Source organism: Abramis brama (assembly GCF_963993115.1).
Source record: "Abramis brama genome assembly, chromosome: 8".
Lineage (NCBI taxonomy): Eukaryota > Metazoa > Chordata > Actinopteri > Cypriniformes > Leuciscidae > Abramis > Abramis brama.
In genome coordinates this window covers 25,149,692-25,175,044 of record NC_139970.1, presented here as the reverse complement: position 1 = coordinate 25,175,044, position 25,353 = coordinate 25,149,692, and the positions used below count along the sequence as shown (strand labels likewise).

Genomic DNA, 25,353 nt, shown 5'->3' with positions numbered 1-25,353 from the left:
TAAAACAAATCAGCCACCTCCACCAAATGCTGTGAAAACTTAGTGAAGAACACCACCAAGTGGTGTGAATAAGTATTACATAAAAATGGCTTTTATAAAATAGACAAAACCATAAATTATTCTGAAATGTATTCAGTCTTTTTTTCTGTGTTTGATCAAGGTCTCTTGCAGCAGAAAAATAAATTGCAGATTTATATATGAAAAACTATAAATAATTATATTGATGGATTCTAATTATGTGACAGTCTTGAATGAATGAATGAAGTATGGTTGCAAGAAGTGTTATTAACACATAAGAGTTTCTCTTGTTGGTCAGAGTATGTCTGTTTATACTCACAGTGATTTGACACCAAACACAGTGAAGGCCTGTTAGACCTTGATAGCACTTGATACTGCGGTGACATTTGTCACATTTTGTTGGGGAGTTGCCCTCAATCCAAACATGCTGCATAGCCTAGAGATACATTGAAAAGAGACATAAAAGAGAAAGTCATTATCTGTGAAATATTCAAACAGCACATCTAAGCATCACTGAAAGTATTATCTTGAACTGTTCAATGCAATTTTATTGCCTTTTACACTAAAATTAAACTCCACATCACTTAACACATCACATAACACATTCTGTGAAATCATACAGTTTTTCTCAGTCGCTTTGGTGCATTTCTCACATCACTATTTACATTTGCACAACAGTTAGTTCAACCTCCACAACATTTAGTCATTTGTGCACATCATAGTAGCAGTTTCTCATTCCTTCCAACAAATTGCAAATGCTTTTGGACATGCATCAATTGCTTTCATACAACTCTCTTCTGTTTTATAACATTATCATTTGCTTATGTCATGTCAGTCAAAATTAACTATACTTGTGAATGCTGAATAGTCATTCCATATAAAACTAATAGTCCTCATTTAATTGTTTGAGTCATTACATACAAAAATGTTGAACTAGTTGTCAAAATCTGTCAAGCAAAGTTTACACATTTTTTTTAATCTTTTTTTTTTTTTTTTTTTTAAATGTCTCCTAAATTGAACAATTTGCAATTGAGCAAGAGATGATATTCACTGTGATGTAGATGAAATTATGTGGCCAGACAGAGAGGAACGTCTGGATGTGCATGAATGATTACAGTACTATGTATTGTAATTATAATATATTACTATGTAATATATATATTACTATGTAATATACTATGTATGTTGTATGTTCAGTTCCAATATGTACTGCAATATTGTTTACAGTTGTGCACAGCTCTACCCAAAGGGAGTTTATGTTTGTTGTAAATAAATGTGTATTCTTTCTTTTGCACAATGCTGTGAACAAATTAGAATTGCAAAGAGCATATGCAGTAAAAATGTGAAACATACATATTCAGTGTGTTGTACTCAGTTACCTCATTAAATACAGTAATGTGTAACTGTATTTTTCAAATGGCTGTGCAAATTTGGCTGTCTTGAGCATTTTCAGGTAGTGTCACCAAGACCTGACTTTTTTGCATTGGAAAACATTTACAGAGTAAACTGTCATAATGAAAACATGACAAAGCCATTTGACTATCTTGTTCATAAACAATGGTGTCAGGACTTTTCATATTGTTGACACTGACACTTTCATTGATATGAATACTTGCTTTTGAGGAATGAGCTATCCATTTTGAGCAAGTGACATGCTTTTGCAGGTTATCAACTAGGTTTTGCAGTTTGTACTAATTGTTTTGAGAACTGCATTAACTGTTGTGCAAATGTAAATAGTGATGTGAGAAATGCACCAAAGCGACTGAGAAAAACTGTAATATAATGACAACATTTTGAGCATATATCTTCCATCTCTGTGGTAGTTACTGAATGGGGAGCTTAAGTTCTAAAGAGGTGTCAGAGACTATTAAAACAGCGTTGCATGATCTCACTTTTTCCCCTCTAATTCTCAGTACTAAAAAAAGCCGTTACACACAGGATGTTCTCATAACCTTCCTGACATGTCTACAGAACATTACTTTGAGATTTAACCAAGAGTTAAGGGTCTGGGAAGTTGCCTTGGGTGAAACAGAACTGGACTGCGGTCAGTGGATAAAATAATCATAACACAAATCTTCTATAATAGAACACTGTGTTTGTTAAACTATGAGCTCTGTACTTAATAGATCAATCTTGGACTCACAGTAAAAAAAAAAAAAAATTACTTATGAATTTATTATTTCTGGCCCTATTGTTCAAAAGAATCAGTTTAAATCTTCAATCTTCAGTTTAAACAGAGTGGTGAAGTGTTCATTTGTAAGCGTATGTTGCTGTTTATGCACTCACATTGGTGTGTCTGCGGGACTTGGCGTAGGTGCTAATGCAAGGAGCAATGTCTTTGGACACACAGCGCTCATGGACTGTGTACTTGCATACTGTCAAAAAAAAGACAGGACTGTGAGGGATGGAGAGTGAGAGACTGAAGGGAAACATTTCAAATGAAAAACTGCACACCTTCAGGTTAGACACATCAAATTTCAATGAAGACAGATAGACAGATAGATAGATAGATAGATAGATAGATAGATAGATAGATAGATAGATAGATAGATAGATAGATAGATAGATAGATAGATAGATAGATAGATAGATAGATAGACAGACAGATGGGCAGATAGACAAATAGATAGACAGATAGACAGACAGACAGGCAGACAGACAGACAGACAGACAGACAGACAGACAGACAGACAGACAGACAGACAGATAGATAGACAGACAGACAGACAGACAGACAGACAGACAGACAGACAGACAGTCAGACAGACGGGCAGATAGACAGACAGACAGACAGACAGATAGGCAGACAGACGGGCAGATAGACAGACAGACAGATAGGCAGACAGACAGAATGATGGACAGACATACTCACTTGAGCAGCAAAGGCCCTGTTTTCGTACTCCTAACAACATTGTGTGGCAGTAATTACAGTATGCTGGCTTGTTGAAATGCTTTAGTCTCCATACGTGCTGCCCATCTTCCTGTACATTCTGAACTTATGCGAAAGAAAAACAGGAATTGAGGAATACATTTTTATTTGTTGTTTACTTTTTACAACTCACAATTACTTTTTTCCTCACCGTCTCCATTCCCAGCAGTACCAGAAGTGGTATGGTGGTCATTCCTCCTCTGATCCACTCCTCTAGTGTGACCGTTCCATCCCGGTCATAGTCAATCTCCTCCATCATCTCCTTTAGAATCTACAATTTTAGACATTAAAAAAGGGACAGTAAGATATGGATTTCACTGTGCATGATGGGATGGCCTGGTGGTAAAGTTTAAATTGATTCATACCGGCCGTAGTTCTGTAGAGTCCCATTCCAGGTACTCGGCTACATGGACCATCTGATTTATTATACGGTCAAGCTCCTAAATTGACAGATAAAATTGCTTTACACATCATTGACAATAAAGCATAAAGTTTCAAATTCACTTTTCACGCATCCTGTTATTTACAGCTTCCTCTAAATATCAGTTAAAAGTTTCAAACAAAAAGATCAATAATATACGAGCCACTCTCTGAATCACCAAGGCCTGATAGTGCAAAGATGACTGAAACAGAATCAATGAGAGGATAATAATAATATTACATAATCCAAAATAAATGACTATCAACCCAACACAATGACATCACACACGGAAACTACGAACTGTATTAATCCCACAATATAATGTGTACTGCATTATTAACTCTTTGTCAACAACATCTAACCATTACACATTTTAACAGAGATTTAGGACTTACCGAACTGTCCAGTAGGCCATTGCCATCTGTGTCGTACAGCCTGAACATGACTTTAGGGTGAAAAATGAGAAAGATAATAGACTGAATCTTTTTGTAGAGTGAAAAACATTTGTCACGTACAGACCCCATGCTAGCCTAGCACCTGAAGCCCAGGTTATCTTATGGACAGACTGAGGCAGCTAGTGAGGATTAGCTTTGGGCAGAAATAACTTCCTATGCTAAAGAAAGCTTGTCTACACATGGCAAACAAGGACAGGAGCGGAGATAAGCCTTTACGGAATGAAAGTGAGAGCGAGGAATTCTAGAAGTCTCCTCCTGTCACTCTTACTTTGTTAAGGTCAGAAGTCAGAAGTTTTTTTTTAAAGAAATTAATTATTTTATTCACCAAGGATACTTTAACTTGATCAAAACTGACAGTAAAGGCATTTATAATGTTACAAATATTTATATATCAAATAAATGCTAATCTTTTGAAATTTCTATTTATTAAAGAATCTTGAATTGTTTTCCACAAAAAAATACTGTTTTCAGCATTGATAATAATAAGAAACATTTCTTGAGCAGCATATCAGCATATTAGAATAATTTCTGAAGGATCATGTGAAACTGAAGACTGGAGTAATTTGCTATCACAGATTATAAAAACATCTTGCTATGATTTTAACAAAACAGTTCAAACTTATTTGATGGTTTTACTTGACTGATGTGTGGTAAGCATGATAAATTATGCTGACACAAAGGCTACAGACACTGAAATGAAATGAACTTTGCTTTAACATTTCAAAGATCCATTTACCTTGCATATGCTGCATTTAAATATGTGTTGTGAGAAAAGAAATGAAATTCGTGACAGCTGCCAAGAATAAGGTTACTTTTTCACGTTTGTGACTAATAGTATGCTTTCTGTGGTTTGGCACGATTGGTTTAGGGAAAGTAATTTGCTAAATTACTTAAATTATTCTTTGGATATTTTGTCTTAATGTAAATAATGAGATTAAAGGAATAAACGAGTTGAAGTGATAAGCATTTGAAAATGTATTTTAATGTCTTAAAATTAATCCTAAAAATTTCCCAAACACTTACACTCAAGCTTGTCCTCTGGCGTCCCCCTCTCCAGCAGAGACAAGTAGCACACAATGTCTTTAAGGAAGACCACTTGGGGCGATGGAGAGCCATTTTGTGGAGAAGGACTCCTCCGGAGAGATGTACGATTCTCAGATTGATTACGCTCTGGAAGGATGCCAATTATATGTCTATTAGTAATGACACCTGTTATCACACCAAAATATGTGTGCGCAAGCATCTTGTTTTACAAGTAGTGCAAGTTTTGATTAACTTCTGTCAACAAAACATGACTCTGATCAGGCAATATTGCTTCATAAGCAATTCCCTATGTGTAAAAAAGTGTGGCAAAGATCAAGGTTGTTCACTTGTACACGACTCTGACCTGGTGAAAGGCGCGGGGAGTTCGTGGTCTTGGAGAGAGCCAAAGCATTGCTGCTGCTACTGCTGCTGCCCGCTGGGGGTCTGGGCTGCATGCTGGGTGACCGGTGGGGGCCTCTTGGTGTGTGGCCCCCTGTGCCTGATCGCTGTGAGGAGGAGCGGGATGAGCAGAGCGACGTGGTAGCCCCTGAGCCTGGAGTCATCCCTACAGAGTTCTCTGGTGTATGTCGGCTCAAAGCACTCAAAATACTCTTTCCATTCATGCCTACAAGAAAAAAAAGTGGTACAGGAAAAAAAAAGAGGAGAATGAAGGTTATAATCTGAAATGAGAAAGGAAGCAACAGAGCGTAATACAAAAGAAAAGGATAATGACATAGCGTCTCATTCAATGAATGTGCGACCACACATATTTATGTGTAAAACCTGTGCATGAACACAACAGAAATCATGACTCATCAAGAAGTTAGCATTTTTTTTTTAATTAAAACTTTTGACATTGACAGGGTTTAAGCATAGTTGGTGCATCTGAGCTAATACAAATTGCCCAGGTGGCTATTCATTTGAATTCTCTACAAAATACACATCAACATACAGCATTACCAAATACATTATCCATTATTACACATACACACTCAAGGGGGTGGATTGGAATCCACTGCTGCTTCAATGTATATGTAATGAGTGATTATAATCAAGGTATTAATCAATATTTTTCCTTCTAAATATCACATGAGTTGAATGACTTCTCTAAGTTTCTGAGATTTTACTTTGTTCTAGAAGTTACCAGTGTGATCACTGCAATGTTCTTTTCATGTATTCTCTAATGTCTGTATTTGATATGAATGCAGTAACAGTGTTTGCTCATTTAGCCCGGCTTCCAGAAATGAAATATGGAAAGATGTTTTGTTTGAGAAAGGCCTTCAACATGTGTCAATACATACATCTGTTTTTCTAGGGTACAACTATGGTCACAGGAGTCAATGAAGTCTATAGTTTAAGGTACCATCCTTACTTTCCAGTTAGACTAAAGTGTAGCTCTCCTTGAGAGAAAGAGCGCATTATCTTGATGTTTTGAGACGACTCTCCTGTTTATAGTTAGAGCCTGGCCAAATCCAGCCTTGGAAAAGCTGTGTGTCAGTGTGTGTGTGTGTTAGTCTTTTTGGTTGCAGGTTAAGGAACCACTGGCATTATTGGAGATTGACTGAGTTGTTGTTCTGGACATGTTGGCGCCCAGCAACCCAAATCTGAGAACTGGAAGGTCACGACGTGCCTAACTTTAGGGTCCGAGTGTCAGCTGCAAAATCGATGGAGATATGCTTCAGTCGATCTGTATATGTGTGGAAAATTACTATGTTTATCTGTTATTTCTGACTTCTGCTGTTGAAACTTTTCTTCAATTTATTATAATTCTGACTCCGGGTCTTCTTTCAAACATCTGGTCCTTGGGTCCTAAACTGTTACCCCATAACAGTAATGGTGGAGGATGCACGGGTAATTATTCTCGGTAACACCCCAGGCAAATCAGCAAACAAGGTAGAAAGATTTTATTATTTGGTTAGGGCTGTCTGAATGGAAGAGATTGGGAAAGGAGAGCAGGAGAGCTTCACTCCGAAAAGGAGAGTGAGGATTAATTATACTAAAGTATATGAAGTCGCTGATGGTGTCGTTAGAGGCAGCAGGCAGTGCTACGCACGAGTAAGTGCTAAATAATTATACTGAGAGTACAAGAAGTCGCTGATAGCGTCGTTACGATTGACGGCAGCAGACAGCGCAAGCGAAGCGTGCTCTGTGGGGGCCCCACTGGGCATTGCACCACCCCAGTAGAGTACGTCCCTGGATTGTACGTCCATTGGCACCGCAAACCTGCTCCATCTCTTCCATCAGATAGGGGATTCCCGAATTTAGTGAATCAGGCAGTTAGGGATTAAGCTATTAGTTAGGAAAAGAAAAATACTAACAAAAATAAGGTTGTTTGCCAGGGATGCATCAGGAACGATCCCGAGAGAAAAATAAATAAAGTTGTGACCCAAATTGGCAAAAATGCAGAAGCCAAGCTGTGTTGTTCAAAGATCGCTGCCTCCATTTCTGCAATAACTTCAGGTGAGTTTGAACCATGATTAAGATATGGCAGACAAATGAAGTAACTTGATCAGTAACCTGAACAGTCCTGAAACAAATAGTGAGACAGAAGAGAGCAAACGCTGTAAGCAGCTGTGCTCTGAAGCTCTCAATTCAAAGAGATTTGCAGAAATTAAGAAAATGTTTAGTCAGGGTTTTGATTACGATTGGCAAGATAAACAACAACTTGACTGGCTACAAACAAAGAAAGAAACTCTGTAGAAATTCAAAGTTTTAGCCTCGTATTGCTTACGATGATTACAAAAAGCAAGTAAAGGAAATTATGGGTCAGGACCATTTCCTTGGACAAGTGTGACTAAAGATAAACAGAAACTCTGTGAAGACCCCTTAGAATATTTTGAGCATTTCCGTGCAGCTTATGAAAATTAATGTTCTGCCAATGATAATGATGAAGATTATGATTCGGCTATTGTGATTGAATCCGCCACTGGTGGACTGTAAAAGAATACAGAGAACTGCTTACCAGTGGCTCTGTTTACATTCCTGATTGGGACACACTGCTTCAATGGTGTGCAATACGTTGGAGCCGTTTGCAAGCTCACAATGACCAAAATGTAGGCAAGGTGTGTGCTGCAGTAGTTGAGGCTGACACACAGCCACCAGATGACAGAGAGTGTTTTGCTGTAAATGGCCACTCAGAAGTGACAGAAATTTCTGGTGTTAAGTAGATCAGTGTTTAATATGAGTTATTGTAATGAATTTAATATTACATTCTGTCTAAGTTACAGTCTTAGGAGGCTGTTGAAAAGATTATTTGTTTATAGTGAGAGAGACTGTTTGAGTGGAGGCAGGGATGGTACTCTGTCTGTCTTTCTGTTATCGACATGCTAAAGCAAGCTTAAACAAAATAATGATAATGAACCAAAACAACCCAGCTGACTTTTCTAAAAATCAAATGAATAATGAACAGACATGCTTTGAAACTGGTTAAGAGACTATGTAAAAGTAGGTAAAACCTGAAGAAAAATGTGAAGTAAATATTTTTAGAGTTAACTGCTATAAAGAAAACCTTGACTATGAGCGGGTTATATTGATGTTCATCTAGTTTTAGTGTGTGTGATGGTGACAGCACTTTCAGCATGTCTTGTATGCGTTAGTTTGTGGTACTATTATTTCCTGATTTTGTGAATATTGTGTCATTAAGCTCTGGAATGAGTGTTTTATCATTTTAGATGGGTTAAGTGAAACGACAAAACTTTAAAGAAGCTGATAATTCTAAGTCAATCTGATGAAAAGACAATACAGAACATGGGACGAGCTTTAATTGGATTGGTTTTATAGCTCTGTCTGCTATTGGTAATTATGATTAATTTTGTCATTTATGATGTGATCTGAATTACTCTCTGGATTAGTATTTATGTAAATTAGACTTGTGAAGTTGAAGATTGCCGTCCATTATGGGGTAAAAACTCTTGTCTAAATTCAACTGAGGGTCTACATTTAAATAGACAACTAGGTGGGATCATAATGGTAAACTTAAAAATTATAATTGTAATTATAATAATAAAATATAATTGTAATGAGCAGCGAAATATGTTCTCAAGTTCCCTTAGGACGCCCGTCCAGAATTGTTGTATTTTTGAGCAGCTCCAGAAACAGTGGATGAGGGTTCCTTCTAGTCTTTTACATTTATTACAGAGGTTGGAGAGTTTGGGGTTACTTCATGTCTTTGGGCTGGAGTCACATGCAAATGATGAATAATTTTATATTGCATTTCCCAGGCTTGTTGGCAAGATAGGAGTGGCGGCGGTGGTCGTGGCGGCGGTGTTGCAACAATCTCTAGAGATATTCTCAATGTTAGTCAGAAAACGGGTTATAAGTTTATTTCGTTTGAAGTACTTGTACTAAATGTTACGCTCTTAGATGTTAGAAAAACTTCCCTATTATCTCTAGCCTTGGCTACCGTATATAGACCGCCTGGGCCTTACGCTGATTTCCTAAAAGAGTTTGCAGATTTTCTCTCAGACCTATTAGTCAATGTCGATAAAGCATTAATTGTTGGAGATTTTAACATACACGTAGATAATCCAAATGATGCGTTAGGGGCTGCGTTTACAGATTTATTAAACTCCTTTGGGGTCAAGCAAAACGTTACTGGACCAACTCATCGTTTTAATTATACACTCGATTTAATTATATCACATGGAACCGATCCAACCGATATAGATATCATTCCACAAAGTGATGATGTCACTGACCATTACATGGTAACTTGCATATTACGTACTCCTGTAATATATCATGCTGCGCCGCGTTATCGATCAGGCAGAACAATCCTTCCATCCACCTTAGATAATTTTTCAAATTGCTTATCTGATCTGTCTTAGCTGCTCAGTGAACCCAAACAAACAGATGAACTAGAGGAATTAACTAGCACTATGAGCACCATTCTCTCTGGAACATTGGATATTGTTGCACCCATTAGATTAAAAAAGGTCAGAGAGAAAAGTAAAGCACCATGGTACAACAATACTACGCATGTTCTAAAGAGAGAAACCCGTAATTTAGAGCGTAAATGGAAACAAACTAATTTAGATGTCTTTAGAATCGCATGGAAAGACAGTATGTCACGTTATAAAAAGGCCCTTAAAGCGGCCAGGGCTGAGCACCTCCGCAAACTAATAGAAAACAACCAAAACAATCCTAGGTTTTTATTTAGCACCGTGGCTAGACTAACAAATAAACAGATGTCACCTGAACAAAATATTCCGTTACAGTTTAGTAGTAATGATTTCATGAAGTTCTTCACTGAGAAAATAGAAAACATCAGAACCACAATTGTAAACGTTCAATCCTCAATCGCGCCTTATAATTCAGCCTCAATTATCAATTACAAGAACAATTACAGTGCTTTACAACTATAGAACAAAAAGAGTTAAATAAACTTATCATTTAATCTAAAACAACAACATGTTTATTAGATCCTTTACCAACTAAACTACTGAAAGAAGTGTTACCTATAGTGGAAGAGACTATCCTCAATATTATTAACTCATCTTTATCTTTAGGTCATGTTCCAAGAACATTTAAACTGGCAGTTATAAAACCTCTCATTAAGAAACCACAATTAGACCCGCATAATCTAGCAAATTATAGACCCATTTCAAATCTTCCTTTTATGTCTAAAATACTAGAAAAAGTGGTGTCTGCTCAACTGGGCTCTTTCTTGCAAGAAAATGACATCTATGAAAAGTTTCAGTCTGGATTCAGACCGCACCATAGCACTGAAACTGTGCTCGTTAAAATTACAAATGACTTACTTTTAGCATCTGACCAAGGCTGTATCTCAATACTAGTTTTACTTGATCTTAGTGCTGCGTTCGATACTATAGATCACACAATACTCTTAGATCGACTACAAAATTATACTGGTGTTCAAGGACAAGCATTAAGTTGGTTCAGATCATACTTATCTGACCGCTACCATTTTGTCTATTTAAATGGAGAAAAATCGATCATAACTCCAGTAAACTATGGAGTGCCGCAGGGATCTGTGTTAGGCCCTCTGTTATTCTCAATATATATGCTGCCACTTGGAAATATTATAAGGAAACATGGAATTAGTTTCCATTGTTATGCTGATGACACTCGAATCTATATTTCATCACGGCCAGATGAAAACGCTAAATTATCCAATTTGACAGAGTGTGTTAAAGATATAAAAGATTGGATGACGCACAATTTTCTTTTATTAAATCCAGACAAGACAGAGGTACTAATCATCGGTTTAGAAAACCACCCACAAAACCTCTCACACTACAACTTTAACATAGTAGGATGTCCTGTTACTTTATCCTCTACAGTAAAAGACCTAGGTGTTATACTAGACTGCAACCTGTCTTTTGAAAATCATATTTCATATGTTACAAGAACAGCCTTTTTCCACCTTAGAAACATTGCTAAGCTACGTAACATGCTATCAGTTTCTGATGCAGAAAAATTAGTTCATGCATTCATGACCTCGAGACTAGATTACTGTAATGCTTTATTAGCCGGTTGTCCTGCATCCTCAATAAACCAGCTACAGTTAGTCCAAAATGCCGCTGCTAGAGTTCTTACTAGATCAAGAAAATATGATCATATAACACCAATTTTATCATCACTACATTGGTTACCTATAAAGTTCCGTATTAATTACAAGGTATTGCTACTGACTTATAAAGCCCTAAACGGTTTAGCTCCAGTCTATTTAACAGATCTTCTATCGCCCTATAATCCATCGCGCTCTTTAAGATCACTAAATTCAAGGCTTTTGGTCATACCTAGGATATCCAGATCCAGCAAAGGAGGGAGAGCATTTTCACATTTAGCTCCAAAACTCTGGAATAGTCTTCCTGATACTGTTCGTTGCTCAGACTCGCTCTCCCAGTTTAAAACTAGATTAAAGACGCATCTCTTCAGCCAGGCATTCATATAATACTTTTAATCTTACAGTTAAATCCAACCTCTAGTTCATAAACGCCAGAGGAGAACTGGCCCCCGACTGAGCCTGGGTTCTCCCAAGTTTTTTTTTTTCTCCATTAGGTCACCTGATGGAGTTTTTCGGTTCCTTGCCACTGTTGCCTTTGGCTTGCTCAGTTGGGGATATTTGGGATATTTAATTTAATTAATCAATCAACAATACTATTGATCAGCATTACCAAACATGGACATTTTCCACTAGAAACAAGCATTGATGTATTATTTTAATTTAATACTGTGAAGCTGCTTTGATACAATCTGTATTGTGAAAAGCGCTATATAAATAAACTTGACTTGACTTGATAGGAGGGCATCTCACATACAGCCTCCCAATCAGTTGTCTGAATTTCTTCCCCAAAGTCCTTTTCCCATAACATCCTAGTTTTATCTGAGCCTGTATTTGCCCTTATCAAAATGCTATGTTTAATGTAAGTTTATTTAATTGTTCCTCCAATGGGGATACGCAGAGGCCACTTGAATAGACTCTGAGATTTTTTGCTATGAAGCTGTGTATCTGGTGGTATACCAAAAACAGCTTCTTATTGAGATCACATTTTGCAAGTGAAAGTTAGCATTTTTTAAATTTTACACAAGACTTCATTTATTTGATGTAAAATACAGTAAAAATATTCTGCAGTATTATTAATAAGAAACATTTCTTAATATTAACCTTATCATCAATGTTGAAAACAGATGTGCTGCTTAATATTTTTGTGGAAACTGATAATTTTTTTCAGGATTCTTTTATGAATTTAAAGCATTTATTTATTTAAATATTTTATGTTGTATATGCTGTTGCAGGAAGTGGAAATTTTGACAGTATGAAGGACATCATGAATCCTTTGAAGTATCAAGCCATTTTGGCAAAGATGGTGATGCCTTCGGTGCAGAGACTGAAGCTTGATGATCTCTGGACTTTCCTGCAGGACAGCCGTCACAAAGTATACATCCAAATCTACTGAAGCTTGGTTCAGGGATCAGTCGTAGAATGTTCTTGCAGGTCAAGGGGGTTGAATAATTTTAATTGCAACTGTATATATAGAAATGTATTTTGTAAAATCTTTGAACTTTTTTAGTTTACCCACATAGGCAATTGCGGCCCCCTGGGCATATATAAAAGTTATTCGCTGAGTTTCATCGGCTATGCTCTTAGGGTGTTTTCACACCTGAGCGTTTGTTTCAGAACCTGGTGCATTTTCTCCATTGGTTCAGTTTGTTTAGGCATATGTGAACACGGAAATCGCACTCGGATCCACACCAAAACAATCGCTCCGAGATCGCCTGAATGAGGTGGTTCGCTTGAGGTGTGAAAGCAATCCGACCCAAGGGACCAACAAACCAAATGGTATTATAATTCATAACGGGAAATGTTTATATAAAAAGCAGTCATGATTCTCTGAGTGAGCACATTAAACCAAAGGAGCACTTCTTCATCTTAAAATGTTGTGTAATTGCGCTTCTCCGTGTGAGAATGCTGTCCCGATGAAGCCTTGATTCCTGCTCTAGCTGCATTATAACATTCGTATAGTGTGGGTGTGTCATGTGATCTAGAGAGAGCGTGTTTGAATTTGCTGTAGTATTAATATGAATGTAGTATAGTGTTTGAGTGTGTCTTGACAGTTACAAATAAAGCAACAATATGCTCATGGAGCGAACTTGTCAATCATCTTGATGGATGACACAGGAAACTTTGACCAATAAGAGATTTCCTTGTGAAAGCGAACTAAACCAAAAAGAAAATGCAACATTGTAACAAACTAAGTCCCTGTTTCGGAACAAAACAAACAATCTATAGGTGTGAAAACTCCCTTATTCTCTTTAGTAGGGATACATTTGCAGAGAGTGACAAATGGCAGTACAGGAGAATTTGTGTGGACAGCCCTTATATGGATATGGTGTATTATGCTGATTACTAACTCCCTCATTTAGAATAAACTGGTTTCAGAACAACATCAGAACAAAATGTGTACACGCCTGTTATGAACCCAGCAGACATTGTGCATGAGAAGCTATTCTACGCACATAAATAAGAACACTTGTACACGCATATTAGTGAATAAGACCCAGTGAGTCTGATATTGTTTGTTGTTACTGGTCAGTTTACCCAAGCACAGTGCTTTGAACTGTACAGTTTGTGGAAACCACAACAGGTAGAATGACACATGGCAGAAATGCTTAGTATCACAAGGTACTGGGGAGAAAGCTGATGGCGTTTAGCAAGTACTGACATACATCACGATTGTTACCACAATCGCACAGTGGTTGACCTATTATACCTCTGATGAAAATCCTATCCAGGTTGCTTTGTTTGACATCAACACAAATAAATAAAAACAGCTGCCAAGACACACCAAGACAACACATAACAACATCAGGTGAAGTCATGCTTTTGGAGGGAGTTACAGCCACGATGCAAGTCTCTGTCCAATCAAATCACACCGTACTTGCTGTGGTACCTGTTATGGGTGCACAGGCCACTTCGGTCTCTATAGAGATGCCTGCATCAATAAACTTGGGCTCTGAAGACACAGGGGTCAAAGTAAAGTGGAACAGGAGTAAAGCAAGACAGACAGAGGAAAAGTTATAACATAATGTCATAATGTCATGACTGTTTCTCATTAAGCATTAAAGGTAGGGTAAGAAATCTCAGAGAGGCTAGCAATAGCAAGCTAGCTTTTAAAGTATCCCACTCTCCCTTCAGAGAGTCTCCAAAGTCACGTATCTTCAAAACACACATTCACATTCACATACAGAGCAGAGTCTGCAAAGCGTTACAAGAGACGGCGTTAAATTACCTCATGTCTCAAAGCACATAACATTAAAATAATCATGAACGTAAACAACGTACAGAGCTCTTACTTGTACTACCTGACTGCTGCAGATTCATTTCAGCATTGATAGTGTTGACAAAAAAACGCAAAAATCCGAGTCTGAGGACGTGAACAGCGCCAGTTAAACGTCACGGGTTGCCTTCTCTAAATTACAGTTACGACATGGCGTGCACACAGCATAAGCTTGTTGTTTTGATTCAGGAGGAACTGTAAAGGGCAGCTGCTGTTTGTGGTGCTCGGTGACTGTCTGTCTACAACTCTACATAGCCTTAAGGAACGCGCTGATGACGTGTGATGTCTGTGTGAGCAGGGTGCATGGAGGTATGGAAATACATATGTTGACAGGCAGGTAGGACATTGTATCATTGCATTCGAACCGAAATATTGTTTATATTTCAGAAATATTTATTTAAATATTTTTTACCACTTCTATAATTGATTGCTATCAGGATGTGAAGAGAGTTTCAAGCAGTATAACACAACTACCCTACCTTTAACATTTGTTGACCGAGTTGCATGAAGGGCAAAGGGACCAACGGAAATCACTGATTGTACTGTCTTTGCCAGTCCAGAAAAATCATGGCACTAGATGGCACTCTTGACTGTCAAACTATTCATACAGTCAACTGATATTTGCCTTAATCACCTCTGGTCAATAGTGAGAGTAGAGGTATTCAGACGGAAGGACACCAGCATTTTTCCATTATAGTGGACTTTTACATCAGAAGTCAAATCTGTTCATTTGTCTATAGTCTTCAGAGAGAGCAGGTCTCCCGCCAAGAGCAGGATTCCGACATAACACGGAAGCAATTGCTCACCAGATGTGTGTGGAATCTTCAGGCCATTCTACCAGTCTACCAGTTCATTATTTTAGTCATGCAGGTTGGGTGTTTGTTATATGCAGGATTACACACAAACTGGTTATGCACAGTCCAATCTAATTCAAATAAAAAGGTAAAATGGGATCCAAAAGTACTTTTTTTATGTCATATACACTGCAGTACAAAAGTTTGGGTTGAGTACAATTTATTTCTTCTTCTTTTTTTTTTACAGAAATTAAGTTTTATTCAACAAAGATGCATTCATTTGATCAAAAGTGACAGTTATAATGTTAATTCAAACCATTTCTATTTTAAATAAATGCTGTTCTTTTGAACATTCTAAAAAAAGGTTTCACAGTGTGGCCAGCAGGACGAGGCCGAGGGCCGTGAGAGAACGGCGCCAGGCCGGTGGGGTGATTGATAATGAGCGACACCTGTGCAACGCATCGGTCTCGTATCTCTCACGGAGGAGCGGAAGCATCATACCAACCCCAAACTTTTATACAGTAGTGTATATCTTTTCATTAGAAATTAAATGATCGGTATAACAATTTCAGTGGCCAGAAGAAATATCTTCTTAGTATTTGGTTTGAACTTCTTCTTTGTCAGCTTTTGCTTTAATGACAGCATTGCTTGAGCAGACATAAACTCCAAAAGTTTAATTTGTGACCTAGAAATAGTGCAAAATCATAAACATTCCTTATTTTGTCATAAGGTTCTACATTTTTCAAAATGTAGAAAAATAATTTGCTTATTTCCAGGTTTCCAATGTGGACCCAATTGTACATGTACTGTATCAGTGGGTAATAGTGATACAGTTGCTCATTCACAGTTCCTAAAATAACTTCAGTGAAACAGACATTTTATTTTTCAGAACCTATTAAAACCATTAATATGAAAATGAAATCCAGACTTCTACAGCATGTAATTGATAGAATAAAGACATTATAATAGACTGTTTACCCAGCGTGCCTGCTCCAGATCGAGAGGTGTCAGGGGAGCTGCCTCCGCCATTCTTGCTCTTGAAGGAAGTGAAGAGGTGTTTGCACAGTTCCTCAGGGATGTCATTCTCCAGGTAGGTCGCCATGAATAGCTGGAAACCCTCGTAGTCGATGGGCTACAGGAGACAAGTGGAGAGTTGATGAGAAATGAGAAGATGGGAAACCTGTGAGATGAAATAAAGCCATGAATATTCAGCTTCCTGCTCCTTTTTTTTCAGCAGACAGAATGTTCCTGTCTCTGGGCATGAATGACACGCTCAAGCATTTCTTTATGAGACACGGCAACAAAAATACAGAGGGAGCTCACTGACACACATTGAAGTACAGTTAAAACATACATTTACAAATTTTTTGCAGCTCATAGAAACAAAATCATCTGAGGTTACAAAAACACCATGAAGACACATGGCTAACACTGAAAAGCGCTGGGCACGACCTTTGACCTTCAGTAGACATTATGACCCAAGCTTGACGTTCTTGTTAGACAGGGATGGGCCGGGACATGCAGTCTGTAGACATATCGAACCACAGAACATGCAAACCCAGAAAGTAACATCTTACTTGGTTGAGAACATCTTGCTTCTGTGTGGCAGTAAGAGATATATGGAGAGGGTAGAGGGAGAGAGGGGTTATATACAATGCAGTGGTTGTTCGTGCAGAGGGAAGCGATCGCGCCATATCCAATGGTGCTCTGATGCTGAATGAATTCACATTATTCCATCTTTAATGCTGTATGGCATTAGTCCACCCGCATCATACTTAATGCTGTTCTGCAGGTTTATTTGCATAATCCTGACTTACTTCTTTAACGTGGTAATTTGATCACAGTAACAAAATGGGGGGAAAAGTGTGCAATAAAAGACTAAAAAGGGGAAATCTTTATTACTCTTAATGAAAACTAAATCCAAACATTTTTGTTAACTGAAATAAAAGCTAGCATAGCTAAAAAAAAAAAAAAAAATACACTAACCTTAAAATGTTTGGGGTTGATAATAATAATAATAATTTTTTAAATGTTTTAAAGAGTTTCAATGCTCACCAAAGCTACATTTATTTGAGTAAAAAGTAATAGTGTGAAACATTATTACAATTTAAAATAGCTGTTTTCTATGTGAATATATTTTAAAATGTAATTTATTCCTGTGATGGCAAAGTTGAATTTTCAGCATCATTACTCCATTTCTTATTATCATCAATGTTAAAAACAGTTGTGCAGCTTAATATATATTTCAGGATTCTGAAAGAAGAACATTAATATCAATTTTAGCTATATGATATATTATAAAACTCTTTAAATCTCACTGACATTAAACATTAAATGGACAACAGATAGCAATAACACCAGGTTGTGCTAGGAAAATAAAACAGAATTAAATTGAAAAAAAAAATAATAAACTGAAAAACAAAAACTAACAATGATAGAGCAAAAACTAACATTGAAACAAAACAAAAGTTGAATTAAACTAAAATACAAATAACTAAAACTAAAACTAAAAGCCCTGTAAGAGATTTGATATGATACTGGAATTTATTTACATGTTTGTGTGATTTAGCACATAATTCACTAAGGTAAATATGCAAATCGGATACTGGCACAAATGCACCACCAAATCTGTGCTGAAGATCATTTTCATGGGACTGCGAGTGCATTCACCATTAATCATACCAATGAAGGAATGAACAAACCTAAATTCATTAGATTCTGCCTGTTGCTGAAATGAAACTTTGTAAAAGGCAAAAAGCCAGTAAAGCAAAAACAGACAGAACAGGAGAGAATGAACTAGAGGTGGAAGAGAGGAACTTGCATGCAAAGGGGGGCTACGCTTGAGGGGCTGCAAACGTTGGGCAGATGCACGCCAAAAACAGGAAGGTGAAATTACCAGAACACAAATGTGTCTTTGTCTCAGTAATAGCAAATGTGTTTGTCTGTTTTGGAGGTGAAAAGCAGCGTAACCAGCCGTGGCTGTAAGAGGAACTTCCTGTCTGACTTTCAAACGTGCAAAACAGAGAGGCTGACTCCGCTAACAAATAATGCAGGAAACAATGGACCGTTTATTTAACCTTTCATCGGCGCCCATTTTTACAGACACTCGTCATTTGACAAAGGTTACAGAGTCACCCTAATTAAACTTCATTATAGAAAGGCACTCAAAAGAGCTGTGATTCGTTGAGGCTACGATGAAGGATATTTACAGCCCAGTGTCAGTACAGTGTCAGACAGTCAATCACGGCTGTATCCTGAGTGAAATACAGCGCTCTGTCATCGTAAGCAGGCAGCACTGATGGCATGTCACCTCCATTTTGTGATACTTTCAGGCTTTATGATCCATAGGTGGTCACAACTGAATTAATGAACAATGCGACGCATGCAATTTCACATCACAGCCAACCTGGCGTCAGCTTCAGACCCATTAACTGCCACTGGTGCTGATTCTCTATTGATTCCGCCAAGACTCTGGGTCACAACCTGTGGCGCCAAACCCCAAGCAGCCTCTTATTTACGTCAGTGCGGAGGAGAGGAGAGAAATATAATGGTGACACTCCATAAAGCAAATTATAGATGCGGCTGCCCGCTGGCTTTGTTGTCACGGCAACGTGATGCATGGGCTTTATGATGTCAGCGAGGACCTTCTCTAATAGGAGGTGATATCTGGCCACTTGGTTTCGGGGAGCGGATGACTAAGCATTTCCTTTAATGACTTGAGCCCTGAGTCAGGTTGTATTGGTGTTCTGTCAAGTCACAGCCAGAGGCTCCGCTGCCTCTAAACAGATCATTTAATCAGGAGAGACCCATGGCCCCTAACATACCTGTTCAGGGTTGTACTTGGAGAGGACACCATTTCCATGAAACTCTTCAAGGACATCTTTAAGCTTCTTGGAAGAATCTGTGCAAGAGAAAAATTAAAAGGAAAAAATATTAGTTGCATATACAGTACATCTGTACGTACTGTTTACGTGTAGATACCCCATATTGGTATGGAAATATTTAGATTTTTTTTTTTTTTTTTTTATTCAGCAAGGATTCATTAAAATGATTAAAAGTGACAGTAAATACATTTATAATGGTTTAAAAAAGATTTTTATTTCTAATACATGCTGTTCATTTGAACTTTCTATTCATCGATGAATCCCGAAATTTTTCACTGTTTCCACCAAAATATTAAGCAGCACAAAAAAATTCAACATTGATAATAATAAGAAATGTTTCTTAAGCAGCAAATCAGCATATTAGAATGATTTCTGAAGAATCATGTGAAACTGAAGACTGGAGTAATGATGCTGAAAATTCAGCTTTGCACCACAGGAATAAATTATTTTTAAAAATATATTCAAATAGAAAACTTTTATTTTAAATTAGAATAATATTTTACATTACTACTGTTATACTGTGTTTTTGATCTAAGAAATGCAGCCTTGGTGAGCATAAGAGACGTCAAAAAATGAATAAACCTAACAAATCCCAAACTTTTGAATGGTAGTGATTCTATAATATAAAAAAAATTAAAAAATAATTGGGTATATAAAGAAGAGGACAAGTCTTTGATCTAACCAAATGCAACTTTGTAACTCTTAAGACAGTTTAAAAACGATTGACTGCACTTGCTGGAGGCAGAAACAAGCTGGATTTGTCTTGACTGCTAGACATTAGATGCTAACAAATTAAATGTCACTTAAAGCTGCAGTCCGCAGTTTTTCCTCTTTGTCGCCATCTCTGATCGAAATCTGCAATTGCAGTTATTCGTGGAATTATCAACTTTACGTGTGTTGTGCCTCGGCGCAGATGAATCCAATGTTTTGAGGAGAATGTGCGGCTGTCAATCACCGCGCTGGTGGTGTTGATACTGTCATTCGCAATCACAGATCCTACTTTTTGGAAATATGAACAACATATGAATTTTCACCGGAAAATGTCATCTAAACAATTAAGTAACATCCACTTTTGTTCTGACCAACTAAAGGAAAAAAGCATTGCAGTAAATCGCGCCGTTAAATCTAATGATCGCTTATCATATCACGTCAAACCGTGCAAATTATACTTTGTTCTCAAATTGTTAATGTTAACAACATCAGCATTGCGTGACTACATTTAATGCCCTTCCGATATTTGTCCTTGTTTTCGCATGGGTCGGTTGCAGTGTCTTTATTTCTGTAGCCACTCCGAAGTCCGAAGTCTTTTGTGTTTTACAATGGGTGAATCTCCAGTTGTCACTGGTGATTGTTGTTTGAACCTTTCTGGATCCGCCATCAAATTGATGTTTAATTATATCAAGTGCTGTGAGAAAAGGCTATAAATCTCCACCTCCAACATCCTCACACTCATAGCCTACTAGCCGAGACACCTTCTTTATATACACAGATGTGACGTAATGACGCAAACATATGCTTGAATTTCCCGCAGAAATCCACCAGTACCACTGGAATTAAAAACATTATTACAAGCTTACTGTTTTAAATCGAGCTAAGGCAAGCAGATAGTTTTGAACACTGGCTGGTTATGTACTTGCTCAAAAAATTATTTTGGATAATTTTTAACCCAAAAAAGCTACGGACTGCAGCTTTAAAACTTCCACTCAAAAAAGATTCATTAATCCATTTATCTATGAATATTCACTTTGATGAACTTGATTAGAACTATATCATTAGCATCATCAGTGAAACAAATCAACAAAGCATGCTTTCCTGGCAAGCTGTAACTCTGTTACTGTCTGCTAAATGATTTAGCTCCCAACATAGGCTGTTGTCCTGTTATCCTTTACATGAGGTCCTTTCATTAGCAAATTCTCTTGCAATTTAGCAACATTACAAGCAGAAAAACATTTGTGAATCATGCAACCTTGTGTGTTTCATCAAAACATCCAAATTCATATTTCATTAGTCACAACTCAAAGCTATATCCAAACCCAACAGAAATGTACTTGAAACTTAAACTACATCGATACAATTTTGAAGAAGGGCCTTTCTACTTCCATGTTCCATGGAATAAATAACATACTGGTTTGGAGCAACATGATGGTGAGTACATAATTACATTACTATCATTTTGGGTGAACTATCTGTTTAAATGGATAAAAATAAATTCCAATATTCAAATCATAAGCAGTAGTTTGAGGTGAGTCAGTATATAGAGACTCAGTGGTTATGGGGAAAACAGTTGGGGGCAGCAGGGAATGTGACAGACCCTCATGACTGAAAACAAAACTGCACCCACTACTTAATCTGAGCAAAATGAGTCTTCCCTCAAGATGTGCAACTAAGAACAAAGCAGTCTGGTGATTTCTGTGGTCGGAAAGATTGACATCACACTTTTATTATCAGTCAGAGGTTTACGAGCTGTTATAGTTTCAGATCATAATTCAGAACATGAAGTGTGATGTCAGAGGTCAAACACACAGGGCTCATAAATCTCTGATCTTTGGACTGAGACAAATTGACTCTGACACTGTTAAACGTACAAGACTCATCACTGACTTAAAGACTGACACCAAACTCCAAACAGCTTGGGGCTTCTGTGGGCAGCGAACACATCCTCTTACTAACAGATCTGTGTGTTTTAATAGTGGGGGATCTTATTGCTGTGACTGGAGTTTCAATTAGCAGCTCATTTTGCAGAGATGACAAATGTATTCCACTGATTATTAACACCACTGAATCAAAACAATAAAATCCTTAGCACCTAGGTGAGCCAACACATTGCTCAGTGGCAAGAACATACACACTGTCTCCTCTTGAGGACAGCCTGCGTTGTATGACAGAACCAGTAAACAGAGTTTCATAATTAATTCACTCATAATTAGGAATGAAACAGTAACTGGTTTGATGATAAACCATGAAATCCCTGAGCAGCAGATGAGATAACTTCAGCGCACGTTTATAATAAACAGTGATATCACTAATATAGTTATTGTTATAGTTGTCGTTCTTGGTGTAAATAGGTCTTAATGCCTAATAAATTAGTGTTTATAAGTGCAGCACTGCTTTTTGTACAGCGGTTATCAGGGAAATGGCTCTATTTCTGCTGTTCAATAAGCACCAACAACTGGCAGAGAATGAATTTACGGTTACACTTTATTTTTAGGTGTTATTGTTACAGTGTAATTATATATTTAAGTACCAGGTTAATTAACAACATGTACTTACTATAGGTTTAGGATAGAATTAGGGTTTGGTTGAGTGTTAGTTGCATATAATTATGCATAATTTACTGTTATTACTATGGTAAGTACATGTAACATATTATGTAACAAGGACACTGTACCGAATGTACCGAATTTAAATTTTCATTCGGATCTGTCTACCATTTTTGTTCAGACCAATGTAAAAAACCAAAGCAAATATAATGCACTGTTGTAAACTTTAACCAGTTGATGGAAAATGAGGTAAAATACATTCTAAAAATCTCAGAAATTCAGATAATAAGGTATCTAGATTATTCACGGAGCAGATAAAATACCTATAATCGTTTTTCATCTCTCATCTTGAAAACGGTTTAAATTTTATAATGAAGTCAAAACTTAAATTTAAACATTTTGTGCATGTTACTTTTTAAGTCGCCCAAGCAAAATATTTTGTTTAGCTATTCAAAATCTGGCTGTCCTTCTTAGTGTTATTATTTTAATGTTCATGCAAACAAAAGTTGCATAGGACTGTTAATTTTATCTGTTTGTTGGTTTTTGATATATAACTGATTTCAGTTTGTGTTTAAGTACTTTTTGAACATTTCCATCATATTTTAACAATAAAGTGATACACTGATAACCATGATAATTTAGGTCACTGCAATCGTGATATGAAATTTTCATACCATTACATCTTTACCTTACAGTAATGCTAAAATCAGTGCTACAGCCAGACAGGCCTGGCAATTCATCTGTGAGATGTAAAGTGTAAAGAGTAATGCTTCATCTCACACCAACTGAATTCTTAATGGAAATGTGTCCAGTATCCCAAAATATACTCCACATAATGCATGTGCTATTTTTAAAGACATTATACCTTAAAAGTGGTATGATGGCAGAGTCCAGGCTGAGAGCACTTCTGACTGATTATTCAGTCTCCACTGTTCCTCAAGGGGTTTTAATCAAATCTGTTACCAGGCCCCAAACAAAAGAAATGTGAATTTCCTGACTTTATGAGTATTTTAGATTTATTACCAGCTTCCAACAAGCCAATTAACCTCACAAAGCATAGATCGATGCTCCTTTTGGAAATGTCATGGTAATTCTACAGGTAAGCTCTTAAAATGGCACAAAGGTCTCTTTGAAATTCATATTACCCAGGCCGTGCAGATAATCACACAACAACAGTGGCTTCAGAGGTTCAGTATGTAAAGTTTGCTGTCTTATGAATATTATTTCATAAACATTGTCTAAATTATTTTTTTATAATTGAGAAAATGTCAAAATGCATATTTACACATACTTTAATCTACATTAAAACTGAATCAAAAAATATAATTACATTTTTTTTGTGTTATTTACTAGAAAACAAAAAACATTTCAGCTGAGGTAATAGTCGACTGTGGTGTACATAATTCTTTTTAAAAATGTAACTGAGGAAGGCTCTAATTGTCAAGAAATAAACTTGTGATATTCAAACCTTCTTGGAGATATGGGAGCGTCTGATGGACCTACGATAAACTCTTAAAATCTCCTGTATTATAACTTAATAAAGTGCCCCTAGACCACGCAGAAAAAGATTAATGTTATTTTGCCATTCTTCCTGTACATTTTTTTTGTGTGTGTGTGTGTGTGTGTATTATATTTGTAAAGTATCTATTAGTTTTTATATTTTGTATTTTAATAAACATAATAACATAACAATAAATAATAAAATAATTACTGAGCTTGAATAAAGTCCATAAAAATGCCTAAAAATGTACAGTATTCAGAGCTGAGAGTTGTAATACAACAAATATAATATACAGTACACCTGTATCTGTTTTATATTTTTAAAAAGCAGAATAAATGTTCATGCTTTTGGAAAATAATAAAGACCGTCAGAATGTGTAAGAATATGACATAGTGTATCAGACCGCCTTTTAAAGAGAAGACTTTCTGAAATACACTTTCGCACTGATCTCTATGCTGCCAGCATCAAACCAACAACACTGTTTCTGGCAGCAGTGCAGCTAATGGTGTTGACTCCTGCTACCCACAATCCATTGTCCTACTATGTATACCAGCGTGGCTGTTCCATCCTCAATCTTGAATGGTGAACTGCTAATCACAATTAGCCAACTTGCCAGCAAAATTTATATATACTTGTATAATAAAATATGTTGAATTCTTGCATTCGCACTCTAATGTTGTTCTTGGCACTTGAGATCTAGCCTGAAGTCAACCACCTGTTTTGATATCTGCCAATTACACAATATGCAAAATAAGAAGAAAACATTCAAAATATCATCAACGCTAATGCAAGTAAAGCTTCCTCTTGGGTTGAATGGAGTAGTTAGCGAGAATGACAAACGAGAATAGTTAGCGAGAATGATGAAGCATAGTCCTCCTCATTACACATGCTTATGTGTTGGCACAGCCAGTCCTATGATAAAAGATGAGTCAGACTTACCGAAAGCCCTTATAATAATAGAAACATGCTGAATTAATATCTGATCCTGCTTTAGCATCCAATTTCACTTTTTTCCTACATCAAATCGATATAACCACTCAATACTCCCTCAATAGCGTCATATCACAGATCCCTTGCAAAATAAAAAAAATTGTGAACTGATAAGCAAGACCATCACTTTAAAATTTCATAGGCTTGTTTAGCTTATAAAGTGGTCTGCATCAATAACTGCATTAAACGTTGTTAATCAATACCGACGCAGAGAGCACTGGCAGCACATTGATGTGTTACGTCAATACAGCCTACATTCCCAGCATTGCTTCCTA

At 37.0% G+C, this 25,353-nt stretch overlaps 1 protein-coding gene across 2 annotated transcripts in view; it reads right to left on the bottom strand.

The window, feature by feature from the left end:
- dgkg (diacylglycerol kinase, gamma) overlaps positions 1 to 25,353 on the bottom strand; it is a 107,628-nt gene that overhangs the window by 63,230 nt on the left and 19,045 nt on the right. For both annotated transcript variants that reach the window (XM_084122276.1, XM_084122277.1), the window contains exons 3-12: positions 19,268 to 19,344; positions 16,422 to 16,575; positions 5,211 to 5,471; positions 4,847 to 4,993; positions 3,764 to 3,813; positions 3,313 to 3,387; positions 3,099 to 3,218; positions 2,891 to 3,008; positions 2,305 to 2,393; positions 338 to 454 (exon numbers count right to left, since the gene is read on the bottom strand). In XM_084122276.1, coding sequence (XP_083978402.1) covers positions 338 to 454; positions 2,305 to 2,393; positions 2,891 to 3,008; positions 3,099 to 3,218; positions 3,313 to 3,387; positions 3,764 to 3,813; positions 4,847 to 4,993; positions 5,211 to 5,471; positions 16,422 to 16,575; positions 19,268 to 19,344 — 1,208 coding nt within the window. The remainder of the gene's footprint in view (positions 1 to 337; positions 455 to 2,304; positions 2,394 to 2,890; positions 3,009 to 3,098; positions 3,219 to 3,312; positions 3,388 to 3,763; positions 3,814 to 4,846; positions 4,994 to 5,210; positions 5,472 to 16,421; positions 16,576 to 19,267; positions 19,345 to 25,353) is intronic.